At 42.0% G+C, this 19872-nt stretch overlaps 1 protein-coding gene across 1 annotated transcript in view; it reads left to right on the forward strand.

Moving 5' to 3' along the window:
* Positions 1 to 19872, forward strand: part of LOC126481985 (hemicentin-2) — a 1625790-nt gene that overhangs the window by 1555682 nt on the left and 50236 nt on the right. Inside the window, exon 11 of the mRNA XM_050105950.1 lies at positions 8994 to 9166. Within this exon, the coding sequence (XP_049961907.1) occupies positions 8994 to 9166 (173 nt within the window). The remainder of the gene's footprint in view (positions 1 to 8993; positions 9167 to 19872) is intronic.

A 19872-nucleotide genomic window follows, 5' to 3' on the forward strand; every position in this document is an offset into this window, starting at 1 on the left:
AACTATGCCATTACTTGTTATGTGCATTTTTCACAGTGGAATTAAGAGTAGTTACGACTAGCAGCCCCGATAGAGATTTTGTAAAACCACATATGCACTTATTACACCTGATCCATTGTGCTTTCTTCACAGATCTAGAGTCGTAATATTTGTTTTAGCAGAAACCACAGTGTATGGGTTATTCCTCCGACGATGCAGGTGACGATGAAGATGAGTCCTCTTCTGGATTTAAAGGTTTCTCTTAAACATCCAGTGCATTTCTGCAACGCTTGACCTTCTTTTCTTGGGAATTTTCTAAACGAAATTTGAGATGAATTGGTGAAGTCACATGGCAAGATAAATATTTCTCTCTTCTCGTACGTGTAGTACAGGTGGCTTTCGTTAGGGTTGGCAAACGATGACGACGATGATGCTGAGCTCTGATTTTCCGAGATTCTTGGAGGATTATAACGAGTTGCAGGACCTGGGTTCACTTCCGAGTTTGCGGGAACAAAACGTGGCTCAACAGTCTGGAATGTCGAAGAAGGAACTAACTGATGTGATGGTATTTTTGAGCTTGAGGGGGAAAATTCCCGTGCATTCAAATCCCATCACAGCACTTTCTACATTAGCTCAAATCCTCCAGTGGACGTCTGCATTTTCACCAAAAACTAATTTTTTTATGGGGGCTAAGTGATTACTGCGTATAATAAGGCTACATAAATACTTTCATAAAGAAGAAGTAATACTTATTACATTACGGTTCAGGAAACCCCATGAAAACTGATTCACACAGCCCCATTCCCTTATTATATTTTAAATGTAAGCAGTGGCCCAAATTTATAACAGATGTTCCCAGTTGTTCTTTTGACCGAACTGGTCGATACTGCACATCTAGTAGCGGAAATATTAATAACTAGCATTCGTGTATTTCAATAGTATATCTTCTTTTGAACAGACTTAATACTGCCTATCGGGTTCTTTGACGCAACACTGTCTTAACTCTTCCGTATCCTGCTGGATGACTGCTGTCCTGACTATATAATATTTGGATCCTTGCCGCTTGTGCACTTGTCGAGCAACGATCCTGTAACATAATGACGTCCTAGCTGCGCACTCGAGCTGAGCAGCAGAATGTTTTCCTATTTCCGTCCACATAGCCCCATGGTTCAGAAAACCCCACCCTAACCTACCATTAGACACGGTTAAATCGATTTATCGTTAGTCTGATTACATAATGCGCACACCCCGTATCCAAAAACCTCCACGTTGACAGCCCCTATATTTTCTCCTGCTATACAAAAACATGCCTTAATATTGGCTAAAATTTGCCTCTGGGAGCACTGACACAAATTTTTGTTCGTTGCCTATTAAGAGACGGAATACCTCATACTGGTCTGGTTTGATTCCTGTGACAACATTTTTTAAAATTTCTTTTTCTAATTTCTCCTTAGTTTGCAATTTAATCCATAACTGGTCTCACTAATGAATCAATCGATTGTTATATACCAACTGCATAATCGTTACTAATGAGAGTTTCTTAGAAAATAGTACATTTGCTGAACGAATGATCAAGAAACATCTGGGCAGTACTTTAGTGGCAGCTTACGTGACACGAGCTACATACAGCTACGTAAGCGTAAGAACGGCTAATGATGTTCAAAATCCTTAAATAACCATACAATTATTTGATCACAGGGAACTGAGTTGCCCTTTGGTGGCAGAAATCACTACAGGCGACAGCAAATTATTACATCATTTCTTGATGCCTCATTGTCAGACAGGAATTCGAGTATAAGAGAGTTGACAGGAAAGGTGTGGGAATGATATACGAGGCTCGGATCACACGCGGCTATAAATTACGGGCCCTATAATCGGCATCTCCCGACGGCGAGTTGGACTCGAAAATAAATTATGCATTCAGCATTAGTAGATTCTCAGCCGTAAGGTCACAAGCTAAAATATTCTTATTGAAGTCCAGCGTTGTGAAAGCAGTCAAATAACCTCCAATTATTTACCTGCAACATTCAGTAACAAAACAAAATAACAAATCTCTTACTCCTTTCGAATAGCATCACCCATTACAGAAGAGCTAATAAAAGAAATGAGGTCTTCACTTCCCAAAATTTTCCACAGGTATACGCCGCAAGCGTGCCACACTTAGTTCCCTAGTCGCAAAACTTGGTGAATGTATCACACAGCCGGGAAAATGAATGTTGAATATATTTAGTGCTTTTCCTATTAAGCAGAGTTGTGCGTCTGTCAGTATCCAGTGAGTAGTGTTTGATAGGAAATAAATTTTCCCTCTTATTTTTACGATTATTTTCTTTAGCTCCTCTAATTTTTCAGTACTTGAGTTCCATAAAAATTTTCTTTTTCAAAACACTACCACTTCTAGGTTATGTACTTATACAGTGCGGGAAAAATAAAAGTGGCCCGGAGAACAGAGTTCCAGGGTACAAAGTAAAACATCAAGTGAAAGGAAATACAATACAGTACTAACCTGATTATAGCAGATGTTGAAAGTGACCACAATTCATCTCTTGGAACTTTTGGGCCCTTCTGGGCTGCTGGAAGTACTGCAGTCTCATCCGAAATGTTCTGCTGCAGTTCTTGAAGATTATGTGGATTGTTGCGGTACACCTTGTGATGCACCTTAAACTTGAAGGCGCCCCACTCGAAGTAATCGAACAATGAAAGATCAGATAACCTGGGTGACCAGCTAGAACAACGAATAGACTAACCTCTGCAAACAACTATGTCAGGAGTGAAGGTTATTTAACTGTGTTCCAAAGTTCGCCCGGCTGTATGGCCGTTGCTCCATACTGTTGGAAGTGGTTACCTGCATACCATCACGTCCAATCGAATCCATTCGTTCGGGCCACTTTTAGTTGCCACACCTTGTATACATAGTCTTTGCTTCTATGGGAGTGCTTAGCGGTGCTGCGATATAGCCTTTCACGCGGATGTATCACGCAGTTTCTTTCTTCTTAGAAGAGAACTCTAAAATTTCTCAGTAAGTGGATTGTGGAAGGTGTACCTACGTTGCTGTAAAATGGTGAAGCAATACATAAACTTCGTAATTCGCTTCAGTATTTCTGTTTGGTTATGTTTACACATACTTTAACTTCAGTCAATTTATTATTAGCACATGTCCAACACGACACAAATTTGTGTGGGAAACCAGTAATTTACAAATTAAGTTTAGCCATCTGAATTTGAGTAAACAGTAGTTCGTTACTTTGGAACGCTGGTTTCGTAGAAAATGTCAAATGATCTCGAGTTTGCTTTCGTTCACGTCATGAATGTTGCCAACCTATGAAACGATTTTGTGTGTGTGTGTGTGTGTGTGTGTGTGTGTGTGTGTGTGTACGCCAGTGTATTATTTTAGGTATGATGCAAATATTTGATCATTTTGCAAAAGCTCTGTGCATTTCGATGGGAGAGTTTCTTTCTTGTGGTCATTGTTAACAAGTAAATGTAAGCCATACTTCAAGTGTAATCAGGATAACTGAACAGAAATAAGTTGATCTTTAAATTCGTGAATTCTCAAATCTTAAAATACTTTGTTGGCATTTACATAACTGTGCGACCAAATGTCGTAATTTCGATTGTGAACTTAATGTCAACCAATACCGAACGCTTTGTCTATGCTAATAAATTTGTCTGATGCTTTAGGAATTCGCTATTGCAACTATTCGCTTGATAGGAAAATTTCGCTCAACACCTCTCCTCCCCTTGTGAGCCAGTAAAACTTCTTCCTCCACCAAGATTCCAACCGGCTATCACAGAGGCGCACAGGCGCAAGTTAACGGCCTCAGCTATAAAGCCGTGCTGCATAATTATCCCTGTTGTTTTCCATTGCCATGCGGCAGTCACCTGCCCAAGAAACCGCAAAAAACGACCTGAGCGTGTGGGTCGCCAAAAAAGACAAAAGATAAAGAGGGTGGAAGAGAGGGATCCAGTACTTTACATTCTGATTAATCCGTTGACTCTGAGTTACGGTGTTGAAGGTCACTTGCAAGTAATCATCTTCACACTTTTAATAATAACTAGACGCAGGCCACTACCCTTTTTACCCCGAATACGGACAGAATTAGTTCCGATCTTATACTAGCGGCGCTGTGACACTTTATTTGCGATTCAAGTGTACAAGAATATTTTTGCAAGAAGTTTTATTTGATCATTTTACTATTCCCTGATTTTCTACTTTCTTTATTGTGTGTTGTTTCAAATGGTTCAAATGGTTCAAATGGCTCTGAGCACTATGGGACTCAACTGCTGAGGTCATTAATCCCCTAGAACTTAGAACTAGTTAAACCTAACTAACCTAAGGACATCTCAAACATCCATGCCCGAGGCAGGATTCGAACCTGCGACCGTAGCGGTCTTGCGGTTCCAGACTGCAGCGCCTTTAACCGCACGGCCACTTCGGGCGGCCCTTTATTGTGTGTATTGAACTGTCAACTGGTACTGCGTTATTTTACAGCTCGCGACTGGTGCTGCGTTATTTTACAGCTCGGAAATACCACTGATTGATTTACAAGTTCTTGATAATGGGTGAGGGATAGATTGCACGTCTGACCTGTTTCTTCACACCCCTTCAGGATCTGGCCAATCCAAAGATCGAGCGTTTTTTACAACGAGGGCATAGTTAATTTATTTTGTAAAGCTAGGTAGTAACTTCCGTTAGGCGAAGATTTTAACTGAGTTTGTGCTGTGAATAAGGTATCCAATTTTAATTTTAGTACGGAATTGGATGATTTAGTGCGGGCTTAGGAAATACGCGATACATGGATGTGTCACTATCCCATTCTCGTCAGACATCCGCATTTTACACCTACTTCCAGCAGCAGACTCGATCGTTTTTATCCCTCTCACTCTTGATGTGGGAAAGTGTTAGCAATAAAAGATATAGCCACTTGTTTCACTGACCATTGTGCTGTAGTCGTAACCTTAAATCATGTGCCACAACCATCAAAACTCTATCGCCTTCCGTGGATGTTGAATATATCTGTCTTAAAAGACCCTTCCCTGAGATTATTGTTCGAAATGTTTGGACCTGTAGCTTGCTTTCACAAGGCCGTTATCCCTCTCTTACAGAATGGTGGCCAGGGGTGCAAAACCGTTGCTCCGGAAAGCGTTACTGCGTTATAGTGCTGAGTGGGCGAGGGATCTCCGGAAGACCAAGATATTTTATTACTCCGCCTTACAATATCTTTACAAAGGAGCCGGGAAAGCTCCCTTACGTAATATGGATGTCCATCATGTTGAGGTGAAGCTTCTTCAATTAAAGAGACAACAAACGGAAGGACTCAGGTTACAATCAAAATAACACCCATTCCTACATGATGGATTGACCTCTGTGTATTATCTTATTAGGTTGTGGACCCGGTGAAAAAGAGCTTGTATCGCTTCCCTCACTCACACCGATGGTCACGTACTGGCGTCTCAGTGTAATATTTCCAGAGATGACTATAATTACTTTGCTGACCTTTATGTCGTCCGCGCTACTCATAAGTTTTTCCTGAGGTATTTACTCCTCTCCTGGATTGCGTGGTTACTCCTGGATTAATTAATGAATTTTCCTACATTAAATGATGAATTTATAAGTGACTTTACTTGAGATGATAGACACTGACAAAAAAATCGCTGCATCAAGAAGGAATTGTGCGACATAAACTAAAGACGATAGGCGTGTCTCTTTATCTGAAAGAAGAATACTGTGACATATTTGCTGTCTTCTAGCAACTGCACAGTTCTCATCTCGACGTAAATTTGCTCCTAGGGAACTAGGGAGAGTCCTGACACTACGAAGGTGAACAATTCTTGTACAGTATCCGTTGACTGGCTTGCTCTGTACAGCACTGTACCACCCTGTTTAAAGCAGATGCCGCCAACTTGAAGATATTTTGCAATATCGTTGTCTGCAAACATGGTAGAATCACAATGTGATTGCCATTTTCCTTTGGTTGTTACTAATAAAGAGAACCGATCATAGTACAGAACTATAACCAAAACGAACGACTTGTAGCTGCGTAGCCTGCGTTCATAAATTACATCTTTCTTGCTGTTTTCGCTGTAACTTAAGTTTTACGTATGTAACATCCTGTGAACCAGACGTTGGGCCCTGTTTCACAAGCACAGGTGATACAGTAATTAATTGACGGCGTTAATTTGTGTTAATCTGGTGCAGCTTGTTGCCATTGTCCTTCAGGACCATCATTGTATCAGTGGATACCTTAATTAATATGACAAGTTTCAGCGAATACTCCAAGTGCTGTAAAATAGTCGGAGTTGCAGCGAATAATAAAGTCTCGTACTGGAGTCACCATGTAACATGCAAAACAGTTAGATAACATCGTAGTCGCTCGAGATGGAATTGCGAAACATATGGACAAACATATGGAAACACCAGATGATATTACCATGCCTAATACGGTGTAGGAAACCCAGCGGTTTCCAAAAGAGCTGCCAGTCCTCTCGGAATGGATAAATACAGGTCTTATTTGGTTTTCAAGGGAGTCGTACACCCTTCTTCCTGCAAAATAGTGTCAGCTTCAGATAACAGTGAGTTGGATAACGATTGCGAACCCTGCTCTCCAAAGTAGACCACAAATGCTCACGAATATTGAAATCTGGTGACCGTGGTGGCTACGGGATGTGTGGCAACTGATCCTCGAGCTCACAAAATAAATCCTGCATACGAGGTCTGTGAATAAGGGCAGTGTTGTCTTAGATCACAGCATCACCATTGAGGAATAAACACTGTAGTATAGGATTGACCTAGTCAGCCAAAACGGTCACATAATTCTTGGTAGTAATGTGACCCTGCAGAGTAATCAGAAAGCCGATGGGATACCCAGAAATCGCCATGTTTCACTCTTGGAACTTAGAGTCGTCCAGAAGTTGGAAAGAGTGGGAATCAAAACTTTCCAAATGACTTTCTTCTGCTGCCCTATAGTCTAGGCCTAACGGCTTCGGTACACCGGTTTCTTGTTAGGGGCAGCTGCATCTCTGATGAGTGGTTTTGCAATTCTGGCTCGCCCTGCTGCTCACTGCTTCTGCAGCTCCCTTCATATTGATTTGGTGCACACAGTTTTCTCGAGTGACATACGTAGATCTGCAGAACATTTGCTGCTGTCGGACTGTTATTTTCGTCACAATCCTCTTCAAGGACTGTCTGTCACGATAATTTAAAACACAATTTCGTCCACGTTGTGACTTCGTATGCGGCATAAATATTTGATACGGTGCCTCTTGAAATACCAGATACTTCGGCTACCTTCCTTACGGCAACATCCATCATAGAAGGACTAACAATTTGTCCATGTTCGACTTCACTTAGCTCCGGCAGGATGCACTCACAACTACAAGCATCACTGCTCTGACCACGAGAGACGCTTGTAAAGTATAGAGGACATGACAGCTGCATCGCTGATGGGCAGTTTCGCAATTCTGGCTCGATCGCTCACCGCTTCTGGAGCTCCGTTCAAGTTGTTCTGATGCAGACAGTTTTCTAGAGAACCTCAGCTAGATTTGCAATAATTTTTATGCTGTCGACCTCCCAATTTTTGTCAAAACTCTCTTCAATGACCGACTGTTATTATCATTTAAGACACACTTTCGTCCTTGGTGGAAAAATGTAAGTTAATGCGGATGACTAGGAGGATCAAACGTGGAATTTTCGGATACAGTATTATTGGTGCCCTGGATGAACCAGTCAAGTCGTTTAAACATCTTAGCGTAATGTTACAAAGCGATATGAGGTGAAATGAGCATGTGGAAACTGTGATGGGAAGGCATATGGTCAACTTCGGTTCATCGGGAGAAGTTTAGGAATGAGTGGTACATCTGTAATGGAGACCGCCGGAGTGGCCGAGCGGCTCTAGGGGCTATAGTCTGGAATCGCGCGACCGCTACGGTCGCAGGTTCAGATCCTGCCTCGGGCATGGATGTGTGTGCTGTCCTTAGGTTAGTTAGGTTTAAGTAGTTCTAAGTTCTAGGGGAGTGATGACCTCAGCAGTTAAGTCCCATAGTGCTCAGAGCCATTTTTTTTTCTTTGTAAAGGAGACCGCATATAGGACGCTGGTGCGACCTTTTCTTGAGTACTGCTCGAGTGTTTGGAATCAGTACCTAGTTCGGATCGAAGGAAGGCATCGAAGCAATTCAGGGGCGGGCTGCTAGATTTTTCACCGGCAGGTTCGAACAAAGTGTAAGTGTTACGGAGATGCTTCGGAAACTCAAGTGGATATCTCTGGAGGGGAGCCGACACTCTTTTCGAGAAACACTGTTGAGAAAATTTAGAGAACCGGCATTTGAAGCTAACTGCCGACCGATTCTACTGCCACCAACATAATTTTCGTGTAAGCAAGAACGAGAAACGAGAAATTAAGGCTCATGCAGAGGCATACAGACAGTCACTTTTCTCTCGCATTATTTGGAAGTGGAATAGGGGAGGAAATGACAAGTAGTGGTACAATGTACCTTCCGCCAAGCGCCGCTCGGTGGCTTGCGGAGTATCTGGGTAGATGTAGATGCCGTTGGTAGGCAAATAGAACAGGCTAACCTGCAGCCTTGGTTAGCATCTGTATTTACTGAGTTCAAGAACGCATTTCTGTCGGTGTTTCCGTATTTTTGTCCAAGTCTGTAGCAAGACGGATCCAGTAAGGTCAACAGTAGAAATTGGGATGTGTGGACGCGCTAATTTCAAAGGAATGTTACAGTTCCATATTTACTGAGTTCAAGAACGCTTTTCTGTCGGAGTTTCCGTATTTTTGTTCAACTCTGTAGCAAGACGGATCTAGTACGGTCAAAGGTAGAAATTGGCATGTGTGGACGCGCTAATTTCAAAGGAATGTTACAGATCCTGAATGCATACAACGCACAGCAGTCTGCTTTATTGATCAGGATAGCAGATCATGTTACTCTTTGGTCTCGTGCAGTCTTCCTAACGAGCGCAGGTGATTCAGTGAGAGGCCTCCTCCACTACCGCCATTCTTCCTCTTCGGCAGGCACGCCGCAGCCGCCAGAGCAGTGCAGCGTCCGCAATGACTCGGCGGGCGTCAGCTTCGGCGCCGGCAGCAGAATGGCCGTCGTCCGAGGCGGCGAGGCGCCGGCGGCTTCTCTGGAGGTCTGGTGCTCGCCCGGCGACGACGGGGACCTGGCGCAGCACTTCGTGCTGGAGGTGAGTAAGTGGCCATCAGGTCTCAGCTGCTCACGCCGGCCATATCATCTGCAGCAGCGGTTCCCAATGGGTGAGCCGTGGCACAATACTGTGCTGCGATATTAGCTAGATGTGCCACCATTTCTTCTGAGGGTTTATGGTATAGCGTCTGCAGTAATTTCACTGAACTTTTTTTTTAAAGAACAACAGCATATACAGGGTGAACTGCTGCCCCTAACCATTGGTTTTATGTATCCTGTAATGTCTTCAAATACCACGCACAATATTTTCAATTCCGCTCGCTACGTGCAGACTATTAGTCTTTCATAAAAAAATGAATAAGTCCCCCTTGTAGGAAAGCATTGGAATACGTATTGGCTAGAGGACGTAGTTTTTGAATTTTTCAAGAAAAACGTACGATAGTGATACTTGAAAGCGTTTTTCTTAGATATCTCCAAAACTGTGGCCTCCAGCGGACACGTACCCAGTACAAAACTTAACGTTATTAAGTTCCTTACACAGAATTCCTGTTCATTTTTTCTGAAACACTAGGATTGTGCACGTAGCGCGTGAGAGAGTACGAAAATACCGCACGTAGTTTTTGAAGGCACTGCAGGTTGCGAAAAGCCTATCGCTAGGAGCAGGTTAATCGCTCAGTATAGTAATATTCCAGAACATAAATTTATCTGCAGGTTATTTATTAGTTTACGCCCTATGTACTTGAGTTAGCAACGAGGAACTTAAGCCAGTCGCTTCTTACACAAAAGTTTAATTCGTGTTGGAAATGAAGACAAGCACACACATTTCTGTTCAGCTGAGGAAATTCTCTCCTCATTCTTGTTTCCTTTTATGCTGTTTAGTGGCGATAATCCTAGCTTGCTAAGGCAGTCGATGCTAAAATGCAACAGCTTTCAGTTGTATTACTCGATCCTCTTCCTTCGCTAACATCCAAAACCTGTTAAGTGGTAATTCACCATATTTCAGTTGAAGCGTCCAATCTGTCTAAAGTCCTGCGAACTGATCTTCTATCTCCAGACAAAGGTCGGTGTTTGATTACGGAGACACTGAGTAAAAATTGTGTAAACAATCATGTGTGTCGACAGTGGTGGAGGAAACATATTGTGCCAAGCTATTCTCAAGAACGATGAGGTGATTTAAAAGGAATTGGCAGGTTATGTCACTGTGTGAATCTACCTTGAAAGTGAGTGGAAACATTTTAAGATATGCCTTTTCCACAAATGATTTCTACATTCCAAGGCTTTTTTTAGTATCTGGGGCGTTTATCATTTAATGTCAACACGTTCTTCTTCTTTTCTTTGCATACTCTCGTTCAGGTAATTTAATGGCGAAAAATGTCAACCATTAGGCTACCTCTGGACACCACTCCTCGTAATTTAACTGTACTACAAAGTCTGGGTTATCGACGCTAAACAATTTTGATAGCTCTTTTCTCAATTGAAAAATCTTTCTAGGACTCTGTGTTTCGACAACCAGCGGACCTCAGTATAGAGAACCAAAGTGTCACGTCCAGATCCCGCTTCATTACACAGGCATTTGGGATGTCTTTCCTTAAGAGCCCCAGACTCAAAAAAAATTTACCATGTTAATGACTGAATCTGAAACATTTTTAAGTGAATTTTATCCACTGCAGATGCTGTTGAACTCCGTGGTGATGTTCCTTTATAGGGTGTAGAAACATTTCCGTCACGTCATAATCTCCTAATTCTTGTTTCCTTTTATGCTGTGTAGTGCCGACAATCCCTGCTTGCTCAATTGGGTTGTGACTGGTAGCGGAAATTTTTATACCCTCTTTTAAGTTCTGTAGAAATAGTCTTCAGCAACCGAGCCCCACGGTGTTTGAAGCCATTTGTTGAACATACAATCGGAATATCTTGTTTCAGTCTCGCAAAAAGTCCTGTGAACCTGGCAGTCATTGCTGGTGCATCATCTATGCAAACAGAAACATAACATTTCCGGGACAGCCCGTTTTGTTCGAAGGTGCTCGATGTAGCGTTACACACATCTGAATCAGTTGACTTCCAGGGCAGGTTAGTACATGAAAAGATTTGTTTAATAATAGAACGCTGTTAAAAATCCACTAATTGCCATTTACCGAGCGGGCTAGTGCTGTGGTTAACACACTTAACTCTCATTACGGAAGACGACGGTTGAAACCCGCGACCGACCATACTGATTTAGGTTTTCCGTGACTTCCCTAAACTGCTTAATACAAATGCCGGGATGGTTCCTTCGAAGGGTCGCGGCCGTTTTTCTTCCCCATTCTTTCCTAAACCAATCTTGTGCTCCGTCTCTAGTGACCTTGTCGACGGGACGTTAAAGACTAATCTCCTCCACCTCTTAATTGACATTTCTTGCTTGTATTAGTTGATTCATCGAGCTGTAGCGAAAATATACTATCGTCGCTTAGTTTTTCAAGGACATTGCACTGGATATCTGAAGACATGTCATCAATTCGCTGAAAAATGGTATCAGTTAACAATGGAACCAAAGATATTTCTTGCTCGACACTATCACCTAAGATCGAGTTCCTGTTTCCTTACATGCAGGAAAAATTAGTCCTCTGCAACGGTATAGGGCTGCACTTATGTCACTACTGCTTCGGCAACTTTATAACTGGCCACTTTTAATTTTTCAGAAATAGTACCGCAGCTTTGCCTTGCTTTTCCGTTGATGAAATCAATAGCCTAAAACAATTCTTTTCTTTCCCTGATAAGTGACCACGTTTTCAAATGTAATATAAATTTACAGGGATTCATTGCTTAGTTTTACTCCACATACGGAACGTTTTGGTAAGGAACAGTTTTCAGGGCCAGCGAACGCAAATCGAAAGTTTCAATAATTCTCTTGGTGTTTACGAAATGGTCCAGTAGAATGAACAGCTTTCACGAGACTTACATTTGGATTCGTTTCGTTCTCACTTTTGTAACGTTATTTGTTTCTGAATAGTTTTCAATCTTTTTTCCTTTTAATGAAAAACTTGTGCATACTGAAAAACAAAATATTAACCGGACAATGCATACAAGCGTGCAACTAAACTCACGCTTAAAATATGTCAAAACACTTGACTACGTTAGGACTGCGAGTCTGGTCACAACTGACTGGTGGAGACAAGCTGTACTCACGCTAGACGGAGGCTCTCGTATTGTTACAGACTCGGTGCGTTAGCCCCCTCTCACTGTTGCGAATTCGTATGTCACTGTGCTGCGGCAGCATGCTACATTGCGTAGCGTGCCATGAACCAAAAATGTTGAGAACTACTTATCTACAGTACTTTCCCGCAGCTACACACGCCGACTTTATCAGCAGTAGTACTTGCTCGGAGTTCCGCCATTGGAACTGTATGACTGACATGATCACTGTATGTTTTCACAACTACCGTACGCGTCATGTGCGGCTAGACCACTTACACGTTCATCAGCCAGGTACTGAATGAACATTTGATCGAATCTAAGTTTACCATAATACTGAAAAAATTCACATATGTAAATGTGACCATCCTTATAGAGGCAGTTCGCGTCCTATAGGGATATACTGTCGCGTCCTGGCACAGGTTCTACCACCAACTTCGGACGAAGGTGTGGTATGTGTGGCGCAATCAGGACGGTGAAGACTGTCGGCCCAAATCACCTTTAATGGAAGGAAAATGTCTGCCAGGATGCTTAGCACAGGTGAACTTGGAATGGAGAGGAGAAGTTGTTGACTTTGTAGGAAGTGAATAATGGTGGAAACGCTAAGGACACGGTTCAAAAAGCCGGCTGGAGTGGCCGTGCGGTTCTAGGCGCTACAGTCTGGAACCGAGCGACTGCTACGGTCGCAGGTGCGAATCCTGCCTCGGGCATGGATGTGTGTGATGTCTTTAGGCTAGTTAGGTTTAATTAGTTTTAAGTTCTAGGCGACTGATGACCTCAGAAGTTAAGTCGCATAGTGCTCAGAGCCATTTGCCCCAACGGTTCAAAAACACTCTATCTCTCAACAGTTCAGTCTTACTTGGAGAGGGATGTTAGAGTGGCTTTATACCGTCAGACATAAACAATTACGCCCTACCACTCTAAACGTTAGTCACAGTAACTACTGCCGGTTCCTAAGTTCTGCCGTCAACTAAGAGAAACGAATGCTCTGCTTGCAACTCGTTCCAACAACACACAGTGACGTACTGAAGCAATAGGCGACAAGTGCAAGTCAGTGGTCGTTCCTGTACATATTGTGGCGCAGAGAAAATATTATCACTCGTTGTGACCCGTGCAATTTGACATCTTATTCATAGGAGGGAAATGTAAGACAGCACTTGTTTCTACGTATCTTCTGACACACAGGAAATATCAGATAGCCTATTTACTCACTGCTACTACCAGCGACAAACCCAGCAGATCTTTACTAAAAGTTAGAAAACCGTTGCTACTATAGCTAACTACTCAACGGAAACTCAGTTGCCTTCCCTCATATGTACAATCTTCTCGTAATTTTTACTGCAGCAGCATCAAGTGTGTATAGTGACTCCGCGAGTCTCAGCTGCAGTACTGTTTCTTCTACTTTCTGGTACTGACTCCGACTCTCGCTAAAAATACGTTAGTTTTGTACGTTTGTCGTTTACATAACGATTTTCGGGGACTTCTGGACGACTTTCTCTAGAATTATTCCTTTCCGCTGCTGCTACTGAATGTCTTGTTAATAACTGAAGTCCTTCTAGAACTGCCTAGAAATCTTTCGAACAATCTGGAAACGTCCGATCCCGTTGGAATGATTATGACACACGACAGGATTGACAACACTTCAGTCTTTTGCCTCGACCATCTGGCCTTATTACATAGAGGTGTGTTACCGCCCCGGGAGTAACCATGGCTGACATCAGACTTTCGCCTCGGTGTTGGTAGCTACAATCGCTCTATTTTCCGCTGGACACATGCTACGTGCATCCTGCCTTCTCAACACCATGCTTGTGCAGTGTCTTAATACTGCTCTTAATAAAGGTTCTCTCCTTGCCTCGCAGCCATTCAACTTCTTATATTAATAAAATTTAATAGTCATAATAACTGTTACATTAACAAAACTTGACTGCCATGCCACCTCCTATACTAGTAAAACTTTGACAGCCGTGCCAATATAATCTCCGACTGTACCCCTAACATAGCCCCTATATCCAAAAAGAACATAAAATATAATAGCCACTTAGAAACATGATCCGGAACTGCACGGGGTATCATAATCTCGGAAGTGCTGTAAAGGCATGAAAAAAATTAAAAATATTTATATTCAGGCAGTTGTTTTCACTTTGACTAACAATTCCGCTGAAGGCAGAATTCAATATAAAGTTTCAGCTCAAACCAAGTAAGGTCAATATTATACTGATTTTATAAATAACTGGGGAAGAGCCGGCTGGAGTGGCCGAGCGGTTCTAGGCGCTACAGTCTTGAACCGCGCGACCACTACGGTCCCAGGTTCGAATCCTGCCTCGAGCATGGTTGTGTGTGTTGTCCTTAGGTTGGTTAGGTTTAAGTAGTTCTACGTTCTAGGGGACTGATGACCACAGCAGTTAAGTCCCATAGTGCTCAGAGCCATTTGAGCCATTTTGAACTGGGGAAGAAAATAAATCAAGAAAATAAATCAAATATGTTGTAGTGAAATTTATGATCTTTAATAAGCGATTTAGTAAACAATGACAAGCAACGAATTTACACCTGACATACAAATTTATCATACATGAAAACCAGAACAAAAGAAAAGAAAATTCCGTACTTTCCAGAATACATAAAGCAATATTACACCAGTGATAATATTATGAAGGTTTCACGCTAACGTGTCAGGTGGACAAGCGAAATACCGGAGTACCGGTACTGTGTCACGAACATAGCACAAGAACTATCTCTTTATGCAATGGAAGTTAAATCTGAACATAACTCAAAGTACATGCATAACAATGAAAGCTCTGCAAAAAAAAAAATAAAAAAAAAAAAAAAAAAAAAAAAAAAAAAAAAAAAAAAGTGGCAATTTGTAGTCTGCCAATGACTACCAGAACGTAATCTCAACTCAGATACTCAGCGTCCATAATCCAACCCCAACAAATCTCGAGAAGCAGGAAGTTCCAGTCTTCCGTAGCAAAGCGGAAACCGAAACAGAAGAGATATTTTGCATCGTGATGAACCGGACACGCTAACAAGCGACTCTGCTTAGTAATCGATTACTCGGGTTCACAACATTTATGCAATAGTTCGGCGTCTCAGAAATTCAGAAAATGAATAACCTGGAAAGTTATTTTTAATGACTGTCTTTCAACGTAACACAGTATAATTATGCTGAGCTGTTGATAGTCCTCTTAAAGTCGTCATAAAGACGCTAGGCAAATACGTTATCATCTTGTAGCACCCGACCCATCCGGGAAACATAATAAGCGTGTATGGTGGACTTGTGAGGTGTCCCGTTCCGTTACTAGCCGTAATGCCATCTTCTAACCGTCACGTACTTCGAATCACTAAAATTCGATCGGCCACAGCTATTCTATAACAGCTCTACTGCCTAACATCTAGATATATTTCATAAAACTGTTTTCTTCTTAAATGTCTGTTAATATCTGATATTAAAATGTAATTCTTATGTTCACTTCATTGTCAAACACATCTCTAATCTGAAACTGTTAATCAGTAAGCTTCACAGTTTCTAATTCATTTATGTTCACTTCATTGTCAAACACATCTCTAATCTGAAACTTTTAATCAGTAAGCTTCATAGATCATAATTCATGGTGTAAAGTCCACGTAGCCGTATTGCCCAGTGATTATTTTTTAGTGACCACCAAGATCAAATGTTCACTCCAGGAATAAAATGAAACTATATCGCTCTGTTGTCCAAAGTTCAGTTTCACTACGAAAAAAGTTAACACTTTCAGTAATTTAATCTTCCCAAGTTTCATTCAGGCACTCCTCCACAAACTGGAAAAAATTTTGTATGTGTTCCGACGTGCATCATACCACCAAAATTAACTCACTCGTTAATAACCTCAAAGTTGATTTCAATAATCACAACAAGATTAGTCTATGCTTCCAACAAAGAATCAGTCATGGACTTTTAGACATTACCTTACAGTAAGCTCCAATTCAATAACTTCAGTATAGGTCATTGGAATAATTACTACGATAACCAACAGACGTAACTGCACACACATAGTTAACATTCGTACTAAAATGAATATTCAAGAGCAGAATTAAAGTGCAAAATGAAAGGCTATCAATGACAAGATTCGCTGATGATATGCTATCCTCCGTGACAGTCAAGAACTACAGGGTCTGTTGAATGGAGGCCGGCCGGCGTGGCCGAGCGGTTCTAGGGGCTACAGTCTGGAACCACGTGACCGCTACGGTCGCAGGTTCGAATCCTGTCTCGGGAATGGATGTGTGTGATGTCCTTAGGTTAGTTAGATTTAAGTAGTTCTAAGTTCTAGGGGACTGATGACCTCAGATGTTAAGTCCCATAGTGTTCAGAGCCGTTTGAACCATTTTTGTTGTTGAATGGAATGAGCAGCCTAATGGGCACAGAATACGGACTGAGAGCAAATCGAAGTAAAATGAAAGTAATGAGGAATAGTAGAAATTAGAATAGTGAGAAACTTAATAGCAGGATTGATGGTCAGGAGATATATGATGTTAAGGAATTCTGCCACCTAGGCAGAAAAATAACCGATGAAGGACGGAACAAGGAGGACATCAAAAGCAGACTAATACTAGCGAAAATGGCATTCCTGACCAAGAGAATGTACGTTTGGATCACAACATTGCATTAATGAAACATGGACTGTGTGAAAACTGGAACAAAACAGAATCGAAGCATTCGAGATATGGTGCTACAGAAGAATGTTGAAAATTAAAATTAGGTCTACTGATAAGGTAAGGCATGAGCAAGTTCTCTGAAGAAGCGGCGAGGAAAGGGATATGTGGAAAACTCTTACCAGAAGAAGACACAGGATGATAGGACACCTATTTAGACATGAGGGTCTAACAGCCATGGTACTAGAGGTGTCTGTAGAGGATAAGAACTGTAGGGGAAGGCAGAGTTTGGCATTCATCCGGCAAATAATAAAGGACGTACGCTGCAGTTGCTACCCTGAGATGAAAAAGTTGGGACAGGAGAGGAATCTCTAACGGGTCGCCCCAAGCCTGCCAGAATACTAATGACGGGGAAAAAAAAACAACATACAATCTCGTGGCTTTCTATACAACTCATACTTTATTCAACTGATACATTTTCCTATGTTCATTTCCAACATCAGTATTTAACAATGTACGGAGATGATGCTTACAATAGTGAACCGATGTTCTCGCCGTCGTGGAGCGTCGGCGCTCTTGTGATTGGTGACCTGCACTGCTGATTTGCTGCGTCGGTAGAACACCGATGAATCACCTGCTATGATCTCCTCCGTACAACACACAGAAAAACATTTCAGTACAAACATCCTATAAATAAAATTACAAACGCTGATCGTAAACTATTATGGCTTACCTGATGTTGTTCAAACGGAAAGTGAGGAGAGTGCGGCTCACTAAAATCTGGAGAAATACGGGTTTTCTTCGAGGATACGTTCATAAATACATTATTCACATTAAAGAGGACCCAGGTTGCTCTCCCATACTGGGCTCCACTGTTAGTGAATCTGAAAGGAATGTCTTCTCCTCCACCCAGACTTAAGTCAGGCTTAATTTCCGTAGATCGCTTAAGATGAACGCCACGATAAAGACATGGCCACTTCTCTACCCACTCCTCTGCAACTGGAGGTCGAAATCCATGTCGAGCGAAGTGGTATAGACTTAGGACGACCTCTAGAGAGCATCCGACAATGTCAAATGGTGCAAATGCTTGACATTCTCAGCAAAATAAGTTATAGGGAAAGAAGGGTTTCACACAACACGTCCAAGAGTCAAGAGGGAATAATAAGAGTGGAAGACAAGAACGAAGTACTAGAATGAAAAAGGGTGTAGGACAGGGCTGTAGTCTCCTTACCTCTACTGCGCAATCCATACATCGAAGAAGCAATTACGGAAATAAAAGAAAGGTTCAGGAGTGGAATTAAAACTGAAGGTGAAAGGATATCAATGATACGATTCGATGATGTCATTACTGCTCTCACTGAACGTGAAGAAGACTTACAGCCGGCTGAAGTGGCCGTGCGGTTAAAGGCGCTGCAGTCTGGAACCGCAAGACCGCTACGATCGCAGGTTCGAATCCTGCCTCGGGCACGGATGTTTGTGATGTCCTTAGGTTAGTTAGGTTTAACTAGTTCTAAGTTCTAGGGGACTAATGACCTCAGCAGTTGAGTCCCATAGTGCTCAGAGCCATTTGAACCCTTTGAACCATTTTGAAGAAGACTTACTCAATCTGCTGAATGGAATGAACAGTCTAATGCGTACAGAATATGAATTGAAAGTAAGTCGAAGAACGACCAAAGTAATGAGAAGTATCAGAAATGACAACAGCGAGAAACTTAACGTTAGGATTAATGATCACGAAGTACATGAACTTAAGGAATCCTGCTACCTAGACAGGAAAGTAAGCAATGACGGATGGAGCAAGGAGGCCATGAAAAAGCAGACTAGCACTGGCAAAAAGGGCGTTCCTGGAAAAGATAAATCTACTAGTATCAAACTTAGACCTTAATATGAAGAAGACATTTCTAAGAATGTACGTTTGGAGCACAGCATTGTGTGATAATGAATCATGGACTGTGAGAAAACTGGAAAAGAAGAGATTCGAAGCGTTTGATATGTGGTGCCACAAATGGTTCAAATGGCTCTGAGTACTATGGGACTTAACATCTGAGGCCATCAGTCCCCTAGAACTTAGAACTACTTAAACCTAAGTAACCTAAGGACATCACACACATCCATGCCCGAGGCACGATTCAAACCTGCGACCGTAGCGGTCACGCGGTTCCACACTGAAGCGCCTAGAACCGCTCGGCCACACCGGCCGGCTGTGGTGCTACAGACGGATACTGAAAATTAGGTGGACTTATAAGGTAAAGAATGATGAGGTCCTGCGCAGAATCGCAGAGGAAAATAGTATATAGGAAACACTGACAAGAAGAAGGTACAGGACGATAAACAACACGGAGTATTTTCCATGGTGTTAAGGGGAGCTGCAGAGGTGAGGAAGCTGTGGAGGAAGACAGAGACTCGAACACATCCTGCAGATAACTGAGGATGTAGGCTGGATGTGATGGTCTGAAATGATGAGGTTGGTACAGGAGAGAGCTGCATCAAACTAGACTGAAGACTGTTGACTCAGAAAAAAAAAATAAAAATAAAAAATAAAAGGCAATGATAATGTCAACCGATAGTTGAATGCTGCTCGTATGTCCTTGACTCATCAAGACTGTGGTCTCTTCGGTTGTTGCTCATCATGTGGACACCACTCATCAACGAAATCCTCATTCGCAAATGACAATAATGGTGTGAGCGGCTCAATAGATAAAACGATATTTACTCTCAGTATAGAAAACGAAGCACCACAGCACTATCATCAAAGAAATTTATTTATGCCACTTCAGATCCCAATGAAGTGGCAAAAATCTTGGGACAACGATACGCACATATTGAAACTTCCCCTTTGAACAATTTATACATGACTGTGCTTAAACTGACACACAATATTTTGTTAGCGCAACGCAATCTGACTTTCAAAATTCCCTACAAAAGAATGGCCCTGACTAACATTAAACTATA

The sequence above is a fragment of the Schistocerca serialis genome, chromosome 5 (genome assembly GCF_023864345.2).
Source record: "Schistocerca serialis cubense isolate TAMUIC-IGC-003099 chromosome 5, iqSchSeri2.2, whole genome shotgun sequence".
Classification (NCBI taxonomy): Eukaryota; Metazoa; Arthropoda; class Insecta; order Orthoptera; family Acrididae; genus Schistocerca; species Schistocerca serialis.